Source organism: Etheostoma spectabile, unplaced genomic scaffold (genome assembly GCF_008692095.1).
Source record: "Etheostoma spectabile isolate EspeVRDwgs_2016 unplaced genomic scaffold, UIUC_Espe_1.0 scaffold00018526, whole genome shotgun sequence".
Lineage (NCBI taxonomy): Eukaryota > Metazoa > Chordata > Actinopteri > Perciformes > Percidae > Etheostoma > Etheostoma spectabile.
In genome coordinates, this window is record NW_022604305.1 from 89,465 (window position 1) to 113,628 (window position 24,164).

A 24,164-nucleotide genomic window follows, 5' to 3' on the forward strand; every position below is an offset into this window, starting at 1 on the left:
TCTAACTTCCTCTAACCCTCTTGCTTCTTCAACTCCACGTCCTCTCCCTTGGCCTCCTCTGATTCTCACTCTTCTCACTCTTACTGCTCCATCCATTGTACTCCACACAGACAGCTTACCTGTGGCTTATTTATAGTGCTTAGGCTGATTGCAAAGTGAACTAATTATCTAAAACAGTTTTCACATGTGAAAGTGTGCCAGACAGTTGCCAAAATAGTGTTAATGAGAGCCATACATGTGTATAATTTGGCTAGGAGTGTGTTGGAAATTTGGTAATTGAGTGTAAGCAGTGAGTTGTGTTTAAAGTTCTGCAAAAAGAGTGTTGTGCAGTGAATTGTGCCTACAGTTTTGCAAAATGTGTGTTACAAAATTGCAAACTGAGTGCAATGCAGTGTTTGTGCTTTTAATTTTGCAAACTCAGTGAGTGGTTTTGCTATGCGTATTAATAGTTTTAGAAATTGTGCTACAAGAATCACGATTAGCGCTTAAGCATTCAGAAAAAACTGTAATGGAATGAGGTTGCATACAGATGGATAGAAGGAGGAAGAGAGAGGTGCTCAGTACATCATGGGAAGTCCCCCAGCAGCTTAGGCCTATGGCAGCGTAAATAAGGGATGGTTAAGGACTCTCCTGAGCCAGCCCTAACTATAAGCTTTATCAAAGAGGAAAGTCTTAAGCCTAAATGTTAAATGTCGAGACGGTGTCTGCCTCCTGAACTCAAACTGGAACCTGGTTCCACAGGAGAGCAGCCTGATAGCTGAACGCTCTGGCTCCCGTTCTACTTTTAGAGACTCAAGGAACCACAGTAACCCCGCATTCTGGGAACGCAGTGCTCTGGTGGGGTAGTAAGGTACTATGAGCTCTTTCAGATAAGATGGTGCCTGAACATTAAGACCGTTTGTAGGTGAGAAGAAGGATTTTAAAATCTATTCTGGATTTTACAGGAAGCCAATGCAGAGAAGCTAAAACAGGAGAGATGTGGTCTCTTTTCCTGGTTCCTGTCAGAACACGTGCAGCAGCATTCTGGATCAGCTGAAGAGTCTTTATGGACTTTTTCAAGCAGCCTGATAATAAATAATTGCAATAATCCAGCCTAGAAGTAACACATGCATGGACTAGTTTTTCTGCATCATTTTTAGACAGGATATTCCTGATTTTTGCAATATTACGTAGGTGAAAAAAAAGGCGGTCCTTGAAATTTGCTTTATGTGAGAATTAAAGGACATGTCCTGATCAAAGATGACTCCAATATTCCTCACAGTGGTGCTGGAGGCCAGGGTGATGCTGGAGGCAAGGGTGATGCCATCCAGAACAATAACTTCAGTTTTATCTGAGTTTAACATTAGAAAATTACAGGTCATCCAGGTTTTAACATCCTGAAGGCATCCTGATTTTGCATTATTATTTTCGCAAAGCATTGTAGGATCACATTAGGCCATATTATTAACTTCATTAACAAGCAACACAGGTGTCACTAAAATAATTGATGATCCCATTCTTGAACCTATTACTTGTCCTGAAGAATACTTACTACAAAGGACTCAGCAGCATGTGTGTCTGTGGCCTAAATGAAAATGAATGATGGCTGTTTTTTTACACTTAATGTTGTTCTTCTCACATTCTAACCAAGTCTTTTCATTTCCTAGAATTGAGCTAAAAAAGGTGGGGGCACATCATTGGGGGCGAAGAGGCCGAATAAAACAATCAACTGACAGAAAGATAAGGAACAGTCAAAGAAAAGTAAAAGAAGATGTTTTCCACATCAAACGGGACAGTTGGCAACAATGGCGAGGATCGTGGCTGATTTATGACATCATACTCATGCATCCTTTGAGGGAAAACATCGGCTGGTTAAAAGCCTGTGTGGCTGGTTGCCAAAAAAGTTAACTTCAGGCCCTGCTGACAACCATATGGTACTACAAAGAAATCTGCATTACACAATGTAGTCTTAAGCAAGTTTAAAGAGCCAAAGATCATGTGAATGCTACAGCATGGTGTCTTAATGAGCAGAGCTAAAACTGAAGATCCAAACTCATCTCCCTGTAGATCAGGGATTGGTGGGCTAAATGACCTTTACTTTGTTGTGTATAGTGGGCATCGTCAGACACAAACAGTCAGGTCCCGGGAGATCTAATCTGCCTCTCTGTTAACGTCTTACAGCCCATTAGTGCTCCTAAAGGCGGTGTGCTGAACCCCTCTGGACAGGAAGTTTGTTCACACCTGTATGGGTTAGTCAGATGATGCCATCTCGACCAATGAGGTGTCTGCAATCAGAGGTGTGAAGACAAACAAGAGTCAGCATGAACCCATCAACAAGTGATGCAATCATTACTGAACAGGACTGTTTTTTCAGTTGATATTGTGTCAGACATGAGTAAAATCATTTAATTCATTGAACTTGTCTAGATTGATGATGAAGCTCTCATTGTCCGTGGCGTTGTGGAGGAGACTTAAAGGATATTGGGGATGTCTAGGTAAACTGACTAGATACTCTTGCCGTTTCTCTCTTTCGTGGCTGAGCAACCGGCCTGTGGCTCACGTGAAAAAAGACCTGGGGCTTATCTTTATCGGAGCGGAGAGCCGATTAACGGGAAAATTACAGGCAACTTTCACCTGACTGGTCGGCAGTGGGCCGTCACCATATTTAAGTTAGATATGATTGTGTCATGAGAAGGCTTTGCATCAGATTACACACATGAATACACTTTAGTTCTACAAACAGTTTTATTAGTTATGTGACTTAGTTTTCCATTTGGGTGGACACATTTAGTTAACTTTGTCAATTTAGCTAATTTCAGGTTTGTTATCTTTGTTTAAATTACATTCTGTGAAATTACTACCTTTTCTTTTTGAGTTGCCAGTTCCTGGGGAGTTGCTACTGGGGGTTGTTGGCTGACAGAGGACCTCCAATTGATTCTAAGCTGTTTAAATGGGGAATGGATAATTGGACTGAACCTTGTTTTTCCCATATCATGGGGGTGGCAGAGTATTTCATTTTTCAGTTGTGTTCTTTTTTTTGCCAGTTAAACCCATAGTTAGATATGATTATTTGATTTATCCTTAGTTCATATTAGGTAGCATTGTTTTAAAATAGGTTGTAGTTATTGTGGTTTGGCTATTTAATGTGTTTGTCTACCCCCCGTAACTTTTGTTTGGTATTTTTTTCCAACCTCTATTTATTTCTTGAGTAATGCCGCATGGAGGATGGAGTGGAAGAGGAAATCATGGGGAGTCTCAGGAATAACAGACTGTACAAGAGGAGCAAGCAGAGATGGAACTTCAGGAGGAGTCACAGGCAATGAGGGTGAAGAAAGCAGAGATCCAACGCTGCTGGACCTGGCTACCATTCTTCGTGCCCACATGGGCCAGCACGAGGCCCGTGACGCTCGACTAAGGGGGAAGTCTGCATGACAGGAGAAGCGGTTTAGGGCCCTACAACATCAGTTCCAACTGCTGAAGCTTGAGATGCAAGCTCGCACTTCTCCAATTCCGGTGAACACATCAAGAGCTCTGGACTCAGATGAACCTGGGCCCCAAGTCCAAACAGAACTGGCACAAGAGTGTGTTCCATCCGCTGCCTCATTAGGTCAGTTATTCGTTCCCCTCAGAACCCAGATTAGAGAAATTAACATAGCATGATGATATTGAACACTTCCTTATAACTTTTGAGAGGATTGCAGCAGCATGTCGGTGGCCTAGGTGTGACTGGGTTTTGCGCCTCATTCCATTGCTTACTGGTAAGGTGAGAGGGGCCTAGGTTAACATGGACTTAGATGATGCTCATGATTACGACTGTGTTAAAGATGCTATTCTAAAGAAATATGACATTAAACCAGAGACCTACAGGCATATATTCCATTCAACAGATATTGATCCTAGTGAAAGTCCCAAGGAGCTGTATGTAAGACTGAAGGAGCTTTATGGGAAGTGGATCAAACCGAAAGGTAAAACTGTTAAAGTTGTTGATGAAATTATAATCTTGGAGCAGTATTTGCGGATACTATCTCCTGAGCTGCAGGTATGGATCAGCAAACACGATCCCTCAACGGCTGCATCATTGGCAGTTGTGTTTGTGGCTGCAAGAAGGAAAGGACACCCATGGAGCTACTCCACCTGGAAGGCTACAATAGTCACCCGCAGGCCCACATCCTCTCAATACCATCAGAGGACAACACCAGGTGTGGGTAAGGCTCCCCTGAGGGAGAACCAGTCAACAAATACACAAAGGTCTAGTAAAGTGTCTATTTGCTACCTGTGCGGCCAAGAGGGTCACACAAAGCCAATGTGCCCGAGGAACCCTGCTAAGCTCACTCAGGTGTGTGTTTTGCCATTGAAAAATAACCATAAATGTTATGGAAATCAATCCATGAAGATGTCAAAGGTCAAAGGTAATGGTAAAGCTCTGAAGGCCCTAATCGACTCTGGCAGTGATCAGACAATGGTGCACAGGCAGTTTGTACCAGCTAATGTTATGTGCACACTTGAAACCATTCCCATCTACTGTGTACATGGTGATAAGAAACCTTACCCCACTGCTGATGTTTACATTGAAGTGCAAGGACAATCCTACCTATTGAACATTGGAGTTGCTGACACGCTTCCTTTCCCAGTAGTGCTGGGTAGTGACCTGCCAGTCTTAATTGATTTGTTGAACCAACCTCAAAGTTGCAATGTTGCCGTAACCAGAGCCCAGGCCAAGCTGGTAGATGAGCCCTCTGTTACCCTCAGTGTCCCGCCTTTTTTAAATTGCAGATCTGGACACTCAACTAGAGAAGCTGTGGAAGTCTTGCAGGCAAAAGATGCAGGAGAGGTTCCAGCACACTGTCATAAAATCCCGAGTTGCAGTAACTCCAGACTTGCCACTAGGTTTTAAGATAACTTCAGACATTGTTCAGATGCAACACAATGACTCCAGCCTAGTGACTTTATTGGGCAGTCCTAAAGAGAGAGAGGTGGGTAGTGAGTTTGAGTACAGTGCCGGGGAGGAGTATTTCCTGAAGAATGGTATTCTCTATCATCAACATGGACCAGCTAAGCAGCTGGTGGTTCCAAAGGTGGCCCGAGACAGTGTACTTCTCTTGGGTCACTCTGTTCCCTGGGCTGGCCAACTAGGGAAGCACGAGACCCTGGCTCGCGTTAGACAGTACTTTCACTGGCCTGGTTTGCAGGCAGATGTTAACCAGTTTTGTAGGACTTGCCCTCAGTACCAGAAGACTTTAAGTAAAAGACCGTGTAGAGCTCCACTCCAACCCTTCCCCATTGTTAGCACTCCCTTTGAGCGTCTTGGTATGGATATTGTTGATATTGTTTCCAGTGGAAAAAAGTAAAAATGGAAACCGCTAAATGTTAATGATCACAGATTACTCTACTAGATACCCAGAAGGGTGGGCATAAAGTTAAACCGTGCCCTTAGCTGCCAGTAGCTCTGCACCAGACGCTAATTGGCTGATATAGTGGACGGGCGTCAGTGAATTCACACTTTGGTTTGACTGCTATTTTGAAGCTAGCAGTTTGCCTTTTGGCCAACACAGTCTTGGCATTTTGAAGCTGGGGAGAACGACACAGCTTAGCCACTGGTTTCACTGCTGCTTCACTCCGCTAAATGCTAGAGAGTGAACATTGTTGGTCTTTAACTGGCTGATTCAAGGCATCCAGGAGAGTTTTCTGGGCCTATTGGTGTGATTGCTATGGAAAAAGTACACATGGATGTACTCTGGTAAGACCAAATGAAGTTTAACCGTGTGTCTAGCTAATTTAAATAACTTATGTTACTGTATTGTGTGATTTTACTTGATTGATTATTGTATGTAGCGTTTTCATTTGCCAGGTGCAAATGTTTCACCAAACCAAGTTCCATCCCGAGACTATTTAGCAGAGCCACCGTCTCTGCATCCAGATCTTAGATCTCCTGAGTTAATTGTGATTGGGTTAAGGAAATGCAAACAACCCAGAGTGTTGTTTTCTCCTATCCCAGAATGCATCTGTGGTGTAGCCAGACCTTACTCCACATGGCTGTAGAGATAGAGCTGGAAATGCAAAACAGCTGTTTTAGTAACTTGAAAAGTTATCAATAATAGGTCAAAGGAAAGGAAACAAGGGTAGAAAATGGCAGAAGAGAGATTGGATAGAGAGACAGTGAGAAAGGCAGGGTCACAGATAGAGTGATGAAGATGATGGTGGGATGTTCAGAGTCAGGGAGGAGGGGCATCAGAGTCCAACAGGGACTGAGAAAGAGGAGGGGATGCAGAGACTGAGAGAGAGATAAATCAGTTACATGACTCAGGTTTGTTCAGAAAGCCGCCAGAGCTGCAGCTGTCTGCAGACCTCTGCAGATGGAGGATGAGGACGGAGCCGAGCTCTGCTTTCCACAGTTCTCAAACACCTCCTGCAGGAAGTCCTCGTCTCCTTGGCCCCAAACACTGGTCCTTTACATTGTGTGCTACTCCATCTCTCTGAACACTGTGACTCTCAACCTGCTCATCATCATCTCAATCTCCCACTTCAGGCAGATATTAACTTCTTTGCTTCTCTCTACAGGATGTGTAACTTTAAAATGTGAACAGCTGCTGAATATTTAGAAGAATTGTCTTTGAGTTCTGAATGATGTTGCTCCAAATGTCTGACTTTGATGCCAGAGACTTTTCTTCATGTCTTCTCTGTTACCAATATTAAGCATTGCTTTCTGTCCACCGTGACCTCAACCAAGTCATTTTATCTGTCTACTCTAACTGATGTGGTGGATTGGGAAATATTTAAACTAATATGGATTTTATATGTTTAATTCTGAGTACTGGTTAGGGTTGTTCTGTCAGTAAGTTGGTGTAGTGATACTTTTCTCTTTCCCTGCAGGCAGCTCCACACCACCACCAACATCCTCCTCCTCTCTCTGGCTGTCTCAGACATTCTAGTGGGCCTCGTGCTGATGCCTGTAGAAGTTCTGAAAAAAACATCCTGCTGGTTTCTTGGTGACTTTGTGTGTTTTCTTTATAATTATCTTACAAGCATCATTACTGTATCCTCAATAGGTGACATAGTGCTCATATCAGTTGACCGTTACGTGGCTATTTGTGACCCTCTGCATTACAACACCAGAATCACTGTGAACAGAGTTAAACTCAGTGTTTTTCTGTGTTGGCTCTATTCTGCTTGCTACAGCTTTTTCTTTGTGAATGATGACCTGACTCAACCAGGTAGGTATAATTTGTGCTACGGTGAATGTGTGTTGGTCATTGACTATTTCAAAGGACTAATAGATCTTGTTTTGTCCTTTATTGTTCCAGTTATTCTCATTGTATCTCTGTATCTGGGAGTATTTGCCGTGGCTGTTTCTCAGGCTCGTGCCATGCGCTCTCACATTACAGCTGTCACACTCCAGCATTCAGTGACTCCAAAGGCAAAGAAATCTCAGCTAAAAGCAGCCAGGAATCTTGGTGTTCTGGTAGTTGTGTTCATAATATGTTACTCTCCATTTTACTGTGCATCTCTTGCAGGTGAGGTCAATGCTTTATCTGCATCCTATGTTCTCTTTGTGTTCTTTTGTAACTCTAGTCTAAACCCTGTGATCTATGCCTTCCTTTACCCCTGGTTTAGAAAAGCAGTTAAACTCATAGTTACTCTTCAGATACTGCAGCCTGGCTCCTGTGAGACCAGCATGCTGTAGAGAGGCTGTGGAGGCACTGGGATCAGACTCGGTCTAAGGATTAAATGAATGAATATGTTCAGTGTGTGTCTTATGAAATAGAGAAATTGAAGATATACTTTCCTGTCTTTAGGTGTAAATTGTGTGTGATGCTGCTGCATTTAGAGTCATAAGCACCATATACTGCTTCTAGGCAATCCCCCAGTTTGATGTAAGCTTTAAATTCCCACATGTATGACACTTAGGGAACATTTCATCCCAACACAACAAAAGAGCTCCTAAATCTTTGTATTTATGTATCTGTCTGGTCAGAGCACAGAGACAACAATGTCCCTAAACAGCCCCCCTTTCCTGTCTAGTAGAGAAAAAGAACACAGGTTTGCCAAAGGTGCCATTTATATTTGATCGTGTATAACAATTCTTGTTTCTGTGACACAAATATATAAAGCACTATGATGTTCTTTTGGAAATAATTTAAACATTATGTTTGAAAAGATTATCTAGAGTTTCTCAGACACACATCTGCACTGTAATCATAGGGAAGAAAAGAAAGGTTTCCCAAATGATGTGAAATCTGATGGGTAGCTATTTAAAATCCTTTTTATACATAAACCATCAGATTTAATTGAAGTGGCATGAAATATGATAATAAATTAGTTTTATTCATAATGTGATGTCCTGTCTATTTATTGATGGTTTACACTATATGATGTCAGTTGGACTGACAGTACGGGTCCCCAGTTATTAATGAAATACTCTGCCGACTCACCAGAAGATGGAGCTGTTGACTGGATAGAAATGAAGTAAAGCAGTTGTGGTGATAAGATGAATAGTGGTGTGGTCAAGTCAACCTTTAAATTATTTTTTCTCATGATCTAAAAGCGGGTGCAACGTAACAACACAATTAGGCTGAAGACAGGTGTCACAAGTGTCCCTAAAAATACAAGCATTCCCATTCTTTAAACCTGTCACAAGTCTTGAAGAATCCATAGTATAAAGTGCTCAGTGACATTGTGTCTATGGCTAAAATCAATAAACGCTTGGCTGCTTGGCCCCTAATAATACAGGCAAAAACAATAGGGTCCACGCAGCCTGGCCCCTAATAATACAGGCAAAAACAATAGGGTCCATGCAGCTTGGCCCCTAATAATACAGGCAAAAACAATAGGGTCCACGCAGCTTTGCTGCTCGGCCCATATTTATCATCAAGAGATTTATTGGAAATGTCCTTGAGTACGTAAGGTAAATCAAATTTGGCCAATCACACTCATCCCAGAGCTGAGAAATACAGTACAGCCAAAAGTAAATGAAAGAGCAAGACACTCCAATGGGGTTATTGACTGACTGCTACCATTTTTTTCACCTCATCAAAGGACCAAAAATGTAGTCTATTTATCAAAATTGTGATAAGATAAACAGTAATCTCTATTTTTCTCTGTCTGAGGAGGACTAGGTTCTCCTCCGAGTCACCTGCATGCCACAACAAACATTTGGTGCAGCTGTATTGTTGTCTGGATGGAAACAGTAGACGTTCAGAGTCGTAGGGCTCGCTGTGAAGGGACAGAAACAGATTGAGATGACAAATGAACTATTGGGGAGTTGGGACCCTGGGAGGAAACAATGAAAGGGGCAATGAAAATCAGGAGTCTCCTGGGAAACTGGGGAGGGTTGGCAAGTATGAGTGCAGAAGTAGATGAAGTAGTCGGCACAAAAACTAGTGTTCTTATGATATGTATCAGGTCTGGAGCTCTCAATATATCAGACTTGTAAGAAATCCTTCCAGCATTTATTTAATGTGACAGTTGTGTTCGTAGGGTTTCAATCCTGAAGGGGGGTTGAGGTTGTCCCAGGTTAAAGATTAGTCAGAAAATATGGTCACCATAATGCAGAACACTTTGCACAGAACAAATATATGTACTGAACACTAGAAACACAAAGTGCAACAGCGACCTGACACCAGACCAAGGGGAGAACTCAGACTGCATACACGAGGCAACAAGGGCTGTGACGTCGACAGGTGACCTGATGAACAGCTGGAACTCATCAGGCTGATGAACAGCTGGATCTCATCAGGCTGATGAACAGCTAGATCTCATCAGGCTAATGAACAGCTGGATCTCATCAGGCTGATGAACAGCTGGAACTCATCAGGCTGATGAACAGCTGGATCTCATCAGGCTGATGAACAGCTGGAACTCATCAGGCTGATGAACAGCTGGAACTCATCAGGCTGATGAACAGCTGGAACTCATCAGGCTGATGAACAGCTGGATCTCATCAGGCTGATGAACAGCTGGAACTCATCAGGCTAATGAACAGCTGGAACTCATCAGGCTAATGAACAGCTGGATCTCATCAGGCTGATGAACAGCTGGAACTCATTAGGCTAATGAACAGCTGGAACTCATCAGGCTAATGAACAGCTGGATCTCATCAGGCTAATGAACAGCTGGATCTCATCAGGCTGATGAACAGCTGGATCTCATCAGGCTGATGAACAGCTGGATCCCATCAGGCTGATGAACAGCTGGAACTCATCAGGCTGATGAACAGCTGGGTCTCATCAGGCTGATGAACAGCTGGATCTCATCAGGCTGAGTAGACAATCACAAAGGCCGGAAAGAACACACAAGGAAGGAAGTCAAACAAGACATCAAAAAAGAAATGGCCTGTGGCTACGAGTCATTTATCAGATCAGGAAATCAAGCCACCAGTCTCCTGCTGCTCTCGCTGGTCAAAGGTTCAAAAGGAAACATTGGAGCAAGCACAGACGCGCTCGCAGTTTGGTTATGTTCAGTTGATTTAGTTTAGTTTTTTTAAAAACTTTCCTTCTGTGCACATGTGAAGCACAGGAGACGTAGTTCCATTAAGTGAAGGAAATAGATCACCATTTATTTTCCAACGGGACACGGATCGCGGCCTTCTGGGTGACGGTCTTCTGGTTGGATTTGAACACATGACCCTCTGCTGGATTACAGGTCAAAGATGGTGCTTTGGGTTTTCCCCTTAATGTTTGTGTAGGAACAGATGGCCAAACCACAGAGCAACGGAGGAAGTGCTGAGACCGCCTACAGGTCAAAGTGGATCCTAATTTGAGTAACACCAAACATAACACCCACCATGATACCCCTCAAAACTTACAACCAGGGCCTGAAATCAACAGCCACCCACGCGCCAAATGGAGCTGAATCTACAACGTTGGCTGGTAGCCAATGAGAATTGAGTGACTCGGTTGTTTTTTGACACTTACTGTTGTTCTTTTCACATTTTAAGCAAGGCTTTCATTTCCTATAATTGAGCTAAAAAAGTTGGGGGCACATCATTGGTGTGAAGAGGCCGAATAAAACAATCAACTGACAGAAAGATGAGGATCAGTCAAAGAAAAGCAACAGAAGACGTTTTCCACATCAAACGGGATTTTTGGCGACAATGGCGAGGTTCGTGGCTGATTTACGACAGTAGTTAATTGTAATAACTTGACAACACTTAAATGTGTATTCTTTTTTTTAAGTTATTTTTTCGGGGTTTTATTCCCTTTATTTTTAGACAGGACAGATATGTACATGTGAAGGGGGGAAAGAGAGAGGGGGGAGCGACATGAAGCAAAGGGGCCACGGGCCGGACTCGAACCCGGGCCCGCTGCGTCGAGGGGCAAGCCTCTATACATGGGCATCCGCACAGACCATTGCGCTATCTGGATGCCCTAAATGTGTATTCTTATCAAGTTCCAGAACGATGCTTGGGCATCCTTTGAGGGAAAACATCGGCTGGTAAAAAGCCTGTGTGGCTGGGGGCCAACAAAGTTAACTTCAGGCCCCGCTGACAACCAAAATCTACTAAAAAGAAAAACTGCATTACACAATATAGTCTTTAGCAAGTTTAAAGAACCAAAGATCATGTGAATTCTACAGCATGGTGTCTTAATGAGCAGAGCTAAAACTGAAGATCCAAACTCATCTCCCTGTAGATCAGGGATTGGTGGGCTAAATGACCTTTACTTTGTTGTGTATAGTGGGCATGGTCAGACAAAAACAGTCAGGTCCCGGGAGATCTAATCTGCCTCTCTGTTAACGTCTTACAGCCCATTAGTGCTCCTAAAGGCGGTGTGCTGAACCCCTCTGGACAGGAAGTTTGTTCACACCTGTATGGGTTAGTCAGATGATGCCATCTCGACCAATGAAGTGTCTGCAATCAGAGGTGTGAAGACAAACAAGAGTCAGCATGAACCCATCAACAAGTGATGCAATTTTTGATAAAGCTTATAGTTAGGGCATAGAATCGAATATTGTTAGGGAGTAGTAGTTAGTCACATAGTTTTCAGATTTATCTATCATATAATATAACTAAAGGGAGACTTGGCATACAGCCCGATCCGGTTGGGGGGAGTTCTGGCCCGGCCGGGCTGGAGCTCTCTTTACCTTGTCTCTCTTGGTTTTGTTGTAATAATAGTTTTAGACAGCTTGGGACTTATTTTGATACACTAGTTAGGGCATAGAATCGAATAATGTTAGGGAGTAGTAGTTAGTCACATAGTTTTCAGATTTATCTATCATATAATCAAGAATATAATAGAACTAAAGGGAGACTTGGCATACAGCCCGATCCGGTTGGGGAGAGTTCTGGCCCGGCCGGGCTGGAGCTCACTTGGTTTTGTTGTAATAGTTTTAGACAGCTGGGGACTTATTTTGATACACTGATCTCCTCTCTCCTCTATCTTTCCATCTTTCCATCTTTCCATTTATGTGCATCCATGTCCCAGAAATGCGTGTTACTAACCTAGCTCTGGGGAGTCATTCCCCGGAGTCCTTATGTTCTTTTTTCCCCAGCATGTTCCCTTGGATCAGAGAGGCTCCGAAATCAGGGTAGCAGCTATCGCCATGGTTCCGCTACACGTTCTGTGATGCCATGTTCAACTGCTACACTGCGGTGCCCTGCTACGTCCTGCAACGTCCTGCTACGTCCTGCTACGTCCTGCTGTGCCTTGTAATGCCGCACAGCGTCCTGCTATGCCATGAACTACTACTAAGAACTGCTACAAACTACTAATTTTTTCTATTTTTGTTATTGCCACTCTTCATTCTAACCCCAACCGGCCCGTCAGACACCGCCTACCAAGAGTCTGGGTCTGTCCCAGGTTTCTGCCTAAAAGGCAGTTTTTCCTCGCCACTGTCGCACTGTTGCTTGCTCTGGAGGAAACCACTAGAACTGTTGGGTCCTTGTAAATTCTGGAGTGTGGTCTATCTGTAAAGTGTCTTGAGATAACTCTTGTTATGAATTGATACTATAAATAAAATTGAATTGAATTGAATTGAATCATTACTGAACAGGACTGTTTGTTCAGTTGATATTGTGTCTGACATGAGTACAATCATTTAATTCATCAAAATTGTCTAGATCTTTAATGACAAAAAGGGATTCAATTAGCGTGTGTAATGTGAGAGGGGTCGCCGCCAGTCCCAAATCCACAGAAAATTATCTCCCCCCTCTGGAGCTCTTCTAATATCTAGTGAGTTTTTTTGGGGTTTTTAAGGCCCATTACTTTCATGTTTTGTTCACTCTCACAGTATCATCAGGGAGATTTTTTAGTACTCTCTAAAAACTCAGCACCAAATAGATGGAGTTAGAGACTAGCTGGTGACTATTGTAGAGGATTTAGCAGGTAAAGAGAGTTAGGGTTGTAGAGCTGCCGGAGCACATCGGAAGGTAACTAGTAACTAGGAACTAAAGCTGAATGTAGTGGAGTGACTGAAGTAACTAATAACTAAAGTAACTAGTAACTAAAGCTGTCAAATGAATATAGCAGAGCAAGTAAAGTAACTATTAACTAAAGTAGCTAGTAACTAAAGCTGTCAGATAAATGTAGAGTAGTAACTAAAGTAACTAGTAACTAAAGCTGTCAGATTAATGTAGTGGAGTAACTAAAGTAACTAGTAACTAAAGTAACTAGTAAACTAGTAACTAAAGCTGTCAGATAAATGTAGTGGAGTAACTAAAGTAACTAGTAACTAAAGTAACTAGTAATTAAAGCTGTCAGATAAATGTAGTGGAGTAACTAAAGTAACTAGTAACTAAAGTAACTAGTAATTAAAGCTGTCAGATAAATGTAGTGGAGTAACTAAAGTAACTAGTAACTAAAGTAACTAGTAATTAAAGCTGTCAGATGAATGTAGCAGATTAACTAATGTAATAGGAAAATTACATAGACAATATTTTTTTTTCAATAATTGTTCATTTCTAAAGTGATTTTTCTTTATAAGTAAATCCTCCAATGTGCTTCTGAAATATTTGTCACCTAAAATCCTAAAGTGTGAGTCTTCCAGTTTTGGAGACAGCTAAAAATGTTACTCCTTGAGGGATTAATGACGTAAGGCGAATTTCGCCGTGTCAGAGCGAAACAGTCGGTACAAAAATCTTCTGGCCCTTCTCCTCCTATTGTACTTTCTGTCCCCTCCTAGGAACGGGGGCCTAATAAGCGGAAACCGAGCAGAACCTCCAGTCCTCTTTTTTCCTAGTCTCTGGATCAGTGCAGAGGCTGCAAATGCAATTGCCCCCTGACGGCATCGTTTTCTGTGACAGGCATGGAATCCTCAACTGATGTGGCCATCTCAATCTCCTCCCATAACAATGCCTTTGCTAAATTAGCCGGTTCCGGCACCTCTCTAGGAGCAACCAATGTCCTAGAAAGTAAAAGTCTACGTTCCCTCATCTGTTGATTGAACACCACCAGTCTCTGAAGAACCATACACACAGATTCGCGCTTTAATCCGACCCTCCTCCTTTTCTTCCCAGAGAAAAGGAAAAAGGTTGATACCTTAACTGGGACGGCCGACGACCTGACCCCCGACTGGGGAGCCGACCCCTTTAATTCCACTGCCTAGATGTAACTAGATGGCGCTGCTCCATGCTTATAGGCTGAACCGCCCTATGTTGCGCGGCTGAAGAAGGTCAACGTCTTCTTCTTTTTTTTTGTCTTCTCGCAAAGCAGATTGCCAGATGAAGACAGAGGGAGGGAAAAGAATGAAATAGACTACTTAACATACAAGAGAAATTGATTGCAGTATTGATATTGAGCTAGTAAAAGTGGCAAGAAGCCTTTGATATTGTGAACTGCCGTTGACACTTTCATTTCCTTCGGAAAAAAGTTTTAGAATCTCCGGTGAGTGAGACAGAAGGTTACCTACATGCTATCATGCTCCCTGGACTTGATTAAAAGAGCAGAAAGATAAGCTACTTTTATAATTATATACTACGTGCATTTTATGTTACTTTACTGTTCCTGTAATGTCATTGACAATTTAAGAAAAAAAAACAGTCGGAGATCATTGATATGTTATCTTTGCAAATCCGCCATTACAATTTGTAGCGCCGTCTTGTACATGTGCGTTTTCGAAAATAAGACGGCACAACGTGAATCCCTGTATGTTTATTCAGCTACAAGGTTACTCTAATGGGCTAATATTTTGAGGCCTAGAGCCAGCATAAGATTAGATTAGATTCAACTTTATTGTCATTACACATGTACAGGTACAATGCAACGAAACACAGTTTAGAGAGTTTAGAGAGCCTCCAAGCCGCAGGTAGTGAAAGCCCCGCCACACGCACTCCGAAAAGGATAAATGCAGATAGAATAGAATAGAATAGAATAGAATGCCTTTATTGTCATTATACACAAGTACACGGTACTTGTGCAACGAGATTAAAGCAATCCCTTTACAGCGTTGACACAAAAAAATATAAGAATATAACAGTATAAAATATCAAAAATATAAAGTCAAAGATATAAAGTGTAGTGACTGTCAAGTATACATATATAAATCAGCTTGATTAAACATAGATGATAAGTGTTAACAATCAATAAATAATATTGCACAGTGATGAAATGAAATGATTAAGTACTAATATTAAGTAAATAAATATTGCACAGTAATGGAAAGGTTAATGTATTAAATATTGCACTGTATGAAATGGAATTGCACAGATTCCAGTGTCCTATGAGGTATTATATAACAGTAACAGTATAACAATAATATTGCACAGTCGGACGGAATGAAGAAGACAGTCCGGGGGCCGGGGGTCGGGGGGGGCTGTGGAGTGGAGTCAGTGCATATGTGAGTTCAGGGGTGAGTTCAGGGTCGTTATGGCCTTCGGGAAGAAACTGTTCTTGAGTCTGTTGGTCCGTGCTCTGATGCACCTGTAGCGCCTTCCTGAGGGCAACAGGTCAAACAGATCAGAGCCGGGGTGGGAGCTGTCCCATAGCTAGATAATACAAGACATAACAACATAATGTACAAGACTACATACATGAAGGAATATTTGGTGTATGGTGTCTGTGGATGTGTGTGTGTGTGTGTGTATAGGAAGTATGAGACACAAACTGTATGGGTTGTTCAAAAACAGCTCAGTTCAGTTCGGCCTTGACTATGAGTGTGTGTGTGTGTGTGTATGTGAAATATGAAACAGACTGTCTGCGCTGTGCAAAACAGCTCAGTTCAGCCCGGCCTTGACCATGGATTTGAGGTGGTGTGAGGGTGAGAAAAAAACAAGAAAGAAAGAAACAAGGCAGACAGACGGTGGGGGAGGGGGGGGCTCTGGAAATAGTTGATCAATTTCAATCCAAATTTAGGGTGACTTGATATAATTTGTTCAAATCAATGTCCATCACTCGATTGTTACCGACCTCAGCGACATGTGAGCATCCAGGTCATGTAGTGATTTTTGCAGTCCATCTACCTCCTCTGCCAGTCCGGTGGTCACACGAAGCAACTCCACCAACTGGGTCCTGTTGGTATCAATCCCCTTCTGCACTTCCACGGTCCGGTCTGAGATGTTGCGAGACAGTTCACAGGACTGGTCGGCCCTCAGATGTAAAACCTTCATCCTCTCAACCACTCCATTTAGGCACTCTTTAAGTTCCCCAGACACCTTGTGGGTAAATTTGCTGGCGGCTGTCTTACCTATTTTCCGATAGGTCAGCGAGACCCCAAGGCCGATGATCAGGAGCCCCACCAACAGAATTCCAATTATCCATATGTCTTTAACGTCTTCCACAGTCAGGACGTCCAGGCAGACCACCTGCCAATCCACCTAGGAATCACGAGCGTAGCCTGCACTGACTGTCCCGCAGGAAGGCAGGTTTTGCCGTTCTCACAGCACGTTGGAGCTGTAACAGTCGTTAGTTCAATGTTTTTTCGACCCTTTCCCTACATTGATCTGAAGGGAGAGAGGTAGATGGAGGTCTGACAAAGTCGGGTTTTATAATTCACTTCAATGGAGGGTCCGCTTTTGTGTAGTAGGCAGATGGGTTGGTAATGGGGGGGCAGCTCTGTTTCCTGAAACCCGGGGTTGCGGGTTACAAACCCCACGCACGGCAAGAACATCGGAGGGAGAATGATGCTTGAGGTGCCGTATCGAGGTATGGGTGTCCATTTAAGAGAGGGAGGGGATAGGAGGGGGACCAGAGGGAAAGGTAAGGATCCACTACTTGGTTTCTGTTCATAGTAAACTGCCAGTTTGAATCTCCCGTGGTACTGCTGGAGGTCCAACCTGGTCTGATCCCCTTGTTCTCTGAGTTCCTCTTAGACGGGGTGAAGGGGAGTCCTGTCTACGAGGGATGTTTGTGCTGCTTTGTTGCTTTGTTATGTGCCTTTTTGCATTGCAGTTGTATTAATCTTCAAAATAATACAGTAGTAGTGCATTACTATTGGGTTTCAATGTTGACTTCATCACATATGATGAAATATGTTTGTCGATATAATGTATAATTGAAATCGGAAAAAAACTCTAAAAACGTAATAATGCACAACCCATGTGAAGTTTAAATTAAAATATGTATGGCCATTGCACTAGGACAAATACAAATATGTCTTTTTGTCTTATTATCAAAAGTAACACATATGTTGATGTTCCCTGACTTAATAAACAAATAATACTACATGATGCTGCAAAATAACAATAGTAACTCAGATGGATGCATATGACATATAACAGAAGTTAAAAAACACTTTTTTCTTTCTTTGATCAGAGAATGTTAACACATGTGTTAACTTTCTCAGATTGAAGCAGTGATTAAGGAAAAAGATGAAGAAAAAGCTCTTTACAGTGTGTCTTTTACCTCTGATTATTGCAGATTTTGAAACATCATTAATTAGACTCTGAGGTAAGAACCATTACTTTATATTTCTCCCTCAATCTGAGAACTTCTCCACATGTGTTGAATGTCTCTGAATTGGGAAAACATTTTATAATTAAAAAACCTCAATATGAGCTTAAAGCCAGCTTCTGCCATGAGTCAAATAGAATAACACTGTTCACTATCATTTTAAGAACAGTTATTAGGTTGTCTTAAAAAGAATAAAAACTCAACTTCACTTGTAAAATGTCAAGAACTCAAGTTTAATTATAAAAAAATGACAAAGCAATGCATTTTAAACATGCCAGTGTTAGTATATACGACAGTGCTTTAATCTTTGATGTGTGTTGTGTTCTGTTTCAAAGCCAGTCGAGGTCCAGTCCTTCCCCGGCTAAAGACTTTCTCTGGACGCCATAGTCAAATACCAGTTCTTCATTCACCTTTATGTCTCTAGTGGCAAAGAACAGAATGACATCCATATTACTGCCCCTGGTCTCAATGGCAAAGTATCTGGGCTTCAAGTTGGCCCGTTTGGACGAATGGTTAACCAGCCTGCCAAGGGTTGATCTGTCCGGGTGACAGTGGCAGTGGCTGGCCTTGGCATCAATGCACTTTGGCCCCCCTTCTGAATCTGTAAAGAAGAACATGAAACCCATCTCTCCTTCTTTGGATTTACTGTGGATGGCCTTGCCCTCTGCCCTTGTCACTACGTTTCCATGGTAGTCACAAACTACCTCATTTTTAAGAAATGGCCGAGTAGTGACAACACCTTTCCCCTTGCCCTCAATGTCCACTTCCATCAGCCCAGTCCACTTTTGGGACTTTGTCGCCTTCAGAATGCCTTTGCTTGTTGCTGCATCCAACACACTCTCCTGCCTCCAGTGGGAAAGGACAGTTTTTGCATCTGGGCAGTTGGTGGTCGACTCCTGCTTGGCAATCCAGGAAGTCATTCTGCTTTCAAAAGGTAGACGCCTGGAGAATGTTGCTGTGGAAAGTTTATCCCCATTTATTCAAATGATTCAGGTAAGGAAACCATAACTTAGTCAACTATGACATTTTAGATGTATACTGGAATACTTCCAAAGTATTAGTTTGGTCCTCATATCCCGCTGCTCTGCCCTCCATTTATCATAGCAGCAGCGGTCATGTATCCCTGTGAGGTGGGCCCGCTTGGTCTTCTTAGGGACCCCCCAGTGATGGTCACAGGAAACTCTTTGGTTAGCAGCTGAAATGCAGTCTGCTCATCCATCCTTTGTGGAGTAAAGGAAGCTGCAACCCCTCTGGAACGCTTTGCACTCGGTTCCTTTTCAGAGCTAAAGAACAAAGGAATACAATTAGAATATGTATGCAGCCAAATTAAATGTCATTAAAGTAAAACAAAAGTGAATTAATATTGACATTGTCATTGTTGTACATGTAATGTAATGTATTCAAGAAAACATAGTTGCAACATATTTAAAAAGGCTAAGTTAAGATGAACTTACTCTTTATCTCCAGCTACTTCTTTCAAGATCCAACTGGGATAATCTGTTTTTATTTGCCTTCACATTGCTGTGAGACAGGTACGTTGCAACCAGGCCCTGCTCCGTGGTGTTTTTGGAACCTTTGACGGCGGTCTCAGAGGTCCGCCTGGCCATCTGGCTAGTGATGTTCGGGCATTTATAACTAAAAGCAAAAAATAATTACACATTAATGATGTGATTGCCAAGCTTGCCTGTGTTTCTCAGGGATTCACAGTGAATTAAAAGTAATAACAGGTCAAAATTGTTTACTAATGTTGGGGAAATCCTTCTATAAACTGACAACTGACTCCATGATGAATTTAACACAGTGTTTATTCTTGTGGTCAACAGATGAAATGCGTTTCGAGCAGTTACACGTGCACGGACCTGATGGAGACTTGTCTAGTACAGAGGTCCCCCAAAAGGCACTTAGACAATATTGTGCTCAAGGTTATATGGTTCCCCTTGTGGGCCTGATTGGTCAGCTATACTGTTGCTGGGTTACTCTCCCTGCTCTGCCTCTTCCCTCTTTCTTCTTATTATTTTCATTTATCATTTACCTCACCAGACAGCTATGTTCACTCCCTTCTTTGTATGTCCTGTTCTCTGAGTTATCAGACCGTCCTGAACTTCAGTGTCCTTGGCCTCACCATCTCCTCCTCTGTGCTCACTGTAGCATATCTGACTAAGATAGCCCTGTCTGTTCTCTCCCTCCTTAGCTGTAACCCAGCTGCAAAGCATAATGTATAATATGTCACACATACACACACTCTTATTTAGTCTTTGGTTAATTCAGTATATACTCTAAGCCAGCTTTTACGTGGCCGTTCCTGAGTGCCCTGTTCATCACCACCTCAGTCATTGTATTATTTTCCCACAAATTCCCCCTTTTCGCACCTACTAGGTGCGAACACTTTTTACACTAACTGCAGTGCCTCAACATCCTCCCCGTCCTCTGGCATGGTGAGTAATGGCAGCATCCCAGCGGAATAGGAGGCGGCGCTTTTTCTTTGGACAAGGCAGTGGTGATGAGCCGGGATGTCATGGTCCGCAGGCAGGGCACACAGCAACACCCACAGGTAACTAGAATAGCGAGAAAAACAGCAATAGATGTCAAACAAGCAGTGATAAGATTCTTCCATTTGCCAAAAAAGGTTGTCATCCACCCCTCCAATGGATTTGATACACCTGAGGCGTCATGCATCTCCTGGGAAAGGGCTCGAAGTTGGTTCAAAGCCCTGGTGACCTTCCCATCCGGGGCAGTGTTGTTAGGGATGACCGTACAGCTCATCTCTCCGAACATGGAACAGACTCCTCCTTTTTCAGCCAACAGCATGTCCAGCGCCATCCTATTCTGGAGCGCCATGAGGGACGTTGGGGCCGTCTGCTCGGCCAGGCCTTCGATGGCATCCCTAGTTGCATTGCTCAAGCGTAAAACATTATAATGCACAAAATTTATCCTATCTACATTTTTGCTGGGAGTGACGGGGAAGATGGCTGAAAGCAGTGGTATATTCTCAAATCCTGCGGCTATTTGATCTGCCAATTTGTACTCATTCGGGACACCCCTAGGAACTCCTATGCTGTCTATGTAGGTTGGGGTTCCCGCCCATGGATCAAAAGCCGGGCCTTGCATACTACGGGCCCTGCGCCTTCTCTTTACTGTCAGTTGCACAGCCTTATGGTGGGTATAGTGGACTCTACTCCCCACCAAAGATATGGGCATAGCTAATCTAACCATAGCACAAACTCCTGACGTTTGATTTGGGAACTTTATCTGGGAGTACAACCTAAGACCACCACAATAGTAGAATAGTCCTATTCTAGCCACTGGGCCTAGGGCTGTTTTGTTTTGTACAGTTGTATTACACCAGTCTGGGGATATATCACCTAGCTTGATTGTGGGCTTGCTTGATCCGGTGAGATTGAAACAGTGATATCTTGCACCCTCCCCCTTTATGGCGGTAAAATACCCTGGTTTTTCAAAGCCTGGGGGAAAGAGGGATGCTAGGGTAGTACAATTGCGGGAAGCTGTCTTAGAGTGTGTGAAGTTCAACATGCATGCATATCCTGCTGGGTCCTCATTAGGAAACAACGGGGCCGGGTTAGTGAACATGACTGGTCTAGCTGTGGCACAGGCCACGCACCCTTCCATGTGTTGTTCTTTGGCATTCTGTATTAGCCACCTGATCCATAAATTGTCCTGGCCTGCACCTGCTGATAACTCTAACACATCTTCCACCCTCATTTTAGAGAAGTCCTGCACTATTACGTCTTCCTCCTTCAGGGGGGGTTTTACTGTAGTCTCTGCCATGTCTGTGTCATTCTGTGTGTGCGTGAGGGGATCCAAAATATTTATCTGCAGGGGGGTTATCTGGTCATTCCCTGCTATCCATACACCTATGGCTAACATCCACACATCCTGACCGTTCCTGCTCCCAATTGCTCTATTTACTGACAGGGTTATGGGATTTTTCGTGGGGTCTGAACTATAGTCCCGCTGTATAGATAATATCTCCCATTCATCTTGTTGTACCCACCAATCTCTTTTGTCTGTCAACCTCGCCCATGGTTTCCACCCTCCTGTTGTCCAACCCGCGTCATACCAGCTGTTACAGAGACTACCTTTCACCTGTCCGGAAGCGCTCCTTTCACAGTCCTCTACCTTTTGATAGTCGTCACAGATGTACACATCTGTGTTTTTGTAGAAACTATTATACCCCCCGCAGTCTATAGCCTGACACAAATCAAAGGTAAATGACGTGGTTGAGTCTCTCACATAGGGGAGAGTCAATCTGGCACCGCACCTTGGGGATGGGCCCTTAGTGTGTTGCTTCACTACTGCCCAAACTGCTCTTCTTCTCTCTCGTCTAGTTTCATTTCCTTTGTTACTGAGAGGTGGTTGGACACTACCGGGTAATTGTTCTTTGTGGTCTCGGTCCCCATACGCATGTTCCAACCCCAGAACTAATGCTGCAACTCCCACTACTACTACTACTGCTAGGACAACTGTTGTCTTTTTCCCAAACCCCATTGCCTTCCAAGTTATGGATGTACTATGTGGGGGCTGTTCCCCGCCAAAACATCTCTTCCATCTATACATTTTGGATTGCTTTTCTAATTTCTGCCAATGGGCGGCTAGGAGGTGCGACTGGGGCACAATGTGTCAGGTGGTGCCAAGGTGCTCCTTTTTTACCTTTAACCTGGACCGAGTGTGAAGTACCTCCCTTACTTCGTAAGGCCCGGACCACCTGGGGTCAGTCCACTTCCTCTTGTGAACTTTGACCCTGACCCAGTCGCCTACCTTGACAGGTAGTGTTGCTTCCTCCTGCGGTTTCCTGTTCGCCAACTGGACCTGCGTAGAAAGGGCTGAAACCAGAGATGTTAGCTTTTTCATATAGTCTGTCATTTCTATTTGCTGAACATCTAACATTGGCATGTGGCCTCCATCTAGTGGAGGTCCTGGCATTTTTCTCCCTGTCATTATTTCGTGTGGGGTCAAATGTGTTTCTCGTCCTTCTGAGGACCTCATAGCCATGAGGGCCAATGGGAGCGCTTCTACCCATGTTAACTTGCTTCCTGCACATGCCTTAGCTATCTTAGCCTTCAATGTCTGGTTTGCTCTTTCCACCATTCCCTGTGACTGTGGATGATAAACTGATCCGAAGGCATGAGTGATTCCCAGGGCCTGTTCTACTTCTCTTAGTAGTTTGTTGTTAAAATGTGTGCCATTATCTGACCTTATTTGCCTGGGGACCCCATACCTCGGGATGAGTTCAGTTTTGAGCCATTTCACCACTGTTTTTGCGTCCTCTTTTCCGGTGGGAATGGCTTCTACCCACCTAGAGAACCTGTCTACCATCACCAGAAGATACCTTTTTCCCCCTACCACATTTTCTGCGCCCATATCAGTATAATCTATACTGATATCTTGAAAACAAGCTGTGGGGACTGGGTACGCTCCTTTTAGTGTGGTGTATGGTTTCTGAACATTATGCTCTCCACACACCCTGCATTCCTGACAAAAATGTGTCACCATGTCCCTCAAATTGGGGTGCCACCACAGCTCAGACAGATTCAGGAGAGTCTGTTTTCTTCCTTCATGTGTTGGTCTGTGTGCCTCAGGTAGCAACATTCTGCACATCTCGGCTGATGCTGCTATCTTTCCTTGATGAGACCTCCATATCCCATCTTTGTCTTTTGTGGCGCCGCTCCGCTGCCACTGACATGTCTGTCTCCCCCTTTTTTCTGAAATAAAATGGCATTGAGAAAGCCATTGTTTTCAGAAACATCCATATGAAATGGGAGTGAGTAGTCTGGGGAGGTGAGTGTCTCTGCCCTTGCTAGGGCACTTTTGAGGTCAGAGAAGGCGGCCTCGGCCTCTGTTGTCCATAGGAGGGGGGCGGTGAGACAGCGATGAGTTCTGTTGGTATAGTCAGGGATATGTGAGCGGCTGTATCCTGTGAGGCCCAGAAAAGACAGCATGTCTGCAACTGTGAGGGGCTTCTGACTGTTGGGGGTTCTGTGAGACTGTCATTTGTTTAGCTTTGCTGGGCTTGGGCTTGTTTAGGCTAATTCTTCCAGTTGTTTCTTTAACAATTGAGTTTGTAGTCTTTTTAATTCATCTTCTTGTTGCTCTGCTCCTTTTTGGTGTTTTGACAGGAAATGACGCACATTCTCGCCCCATGTTGCATCGGTCATTGTTTGCAGGCCTACTACTCCTCCTAACTGTGTCTGAACTGCTGTGGGTAATCCCCCTAGTACCCCATGGCGGAACAGCGCCACTGTGGCGGCGGACTGGTCCCACGGTTCCCTCATAGCACGCTGCCAAATCTTTTTTGCTCTATCTGCATAGGCATCAAAATTTTCATCACTTAGTCTTTTTAAATCATGC

General features: G+C 43.5%; 1 protein-coding gene across 1 annotated transcript; it reads left to right on the forward strand.

Moving 5' to 3' along the window:
• Positions 1 to 6,332: 6,332 nt before the first annotated feature.
• Positions 6,333 to 7,668, forward strand: LOC116680968 (trace amine-associated receptor 13c-like). Its single transcript, XM_032509550.1, has 2 exons — positions 6,333 to 6,505; positions 6,850 to 7,668. Exons 1-2 carry the CDS (start codon positions 6,333 to 6,335, stop codon positions 7,658 to 7,660), a joined length of 984 nt encoding a protein of 327 aa, XP_032365441.1. The 3' UTR covers positions 7,661 to 7,668.
• The last annotated feature ends 16,496 nt before the right edge of the window (positions 7,669 to 24,164 follow it).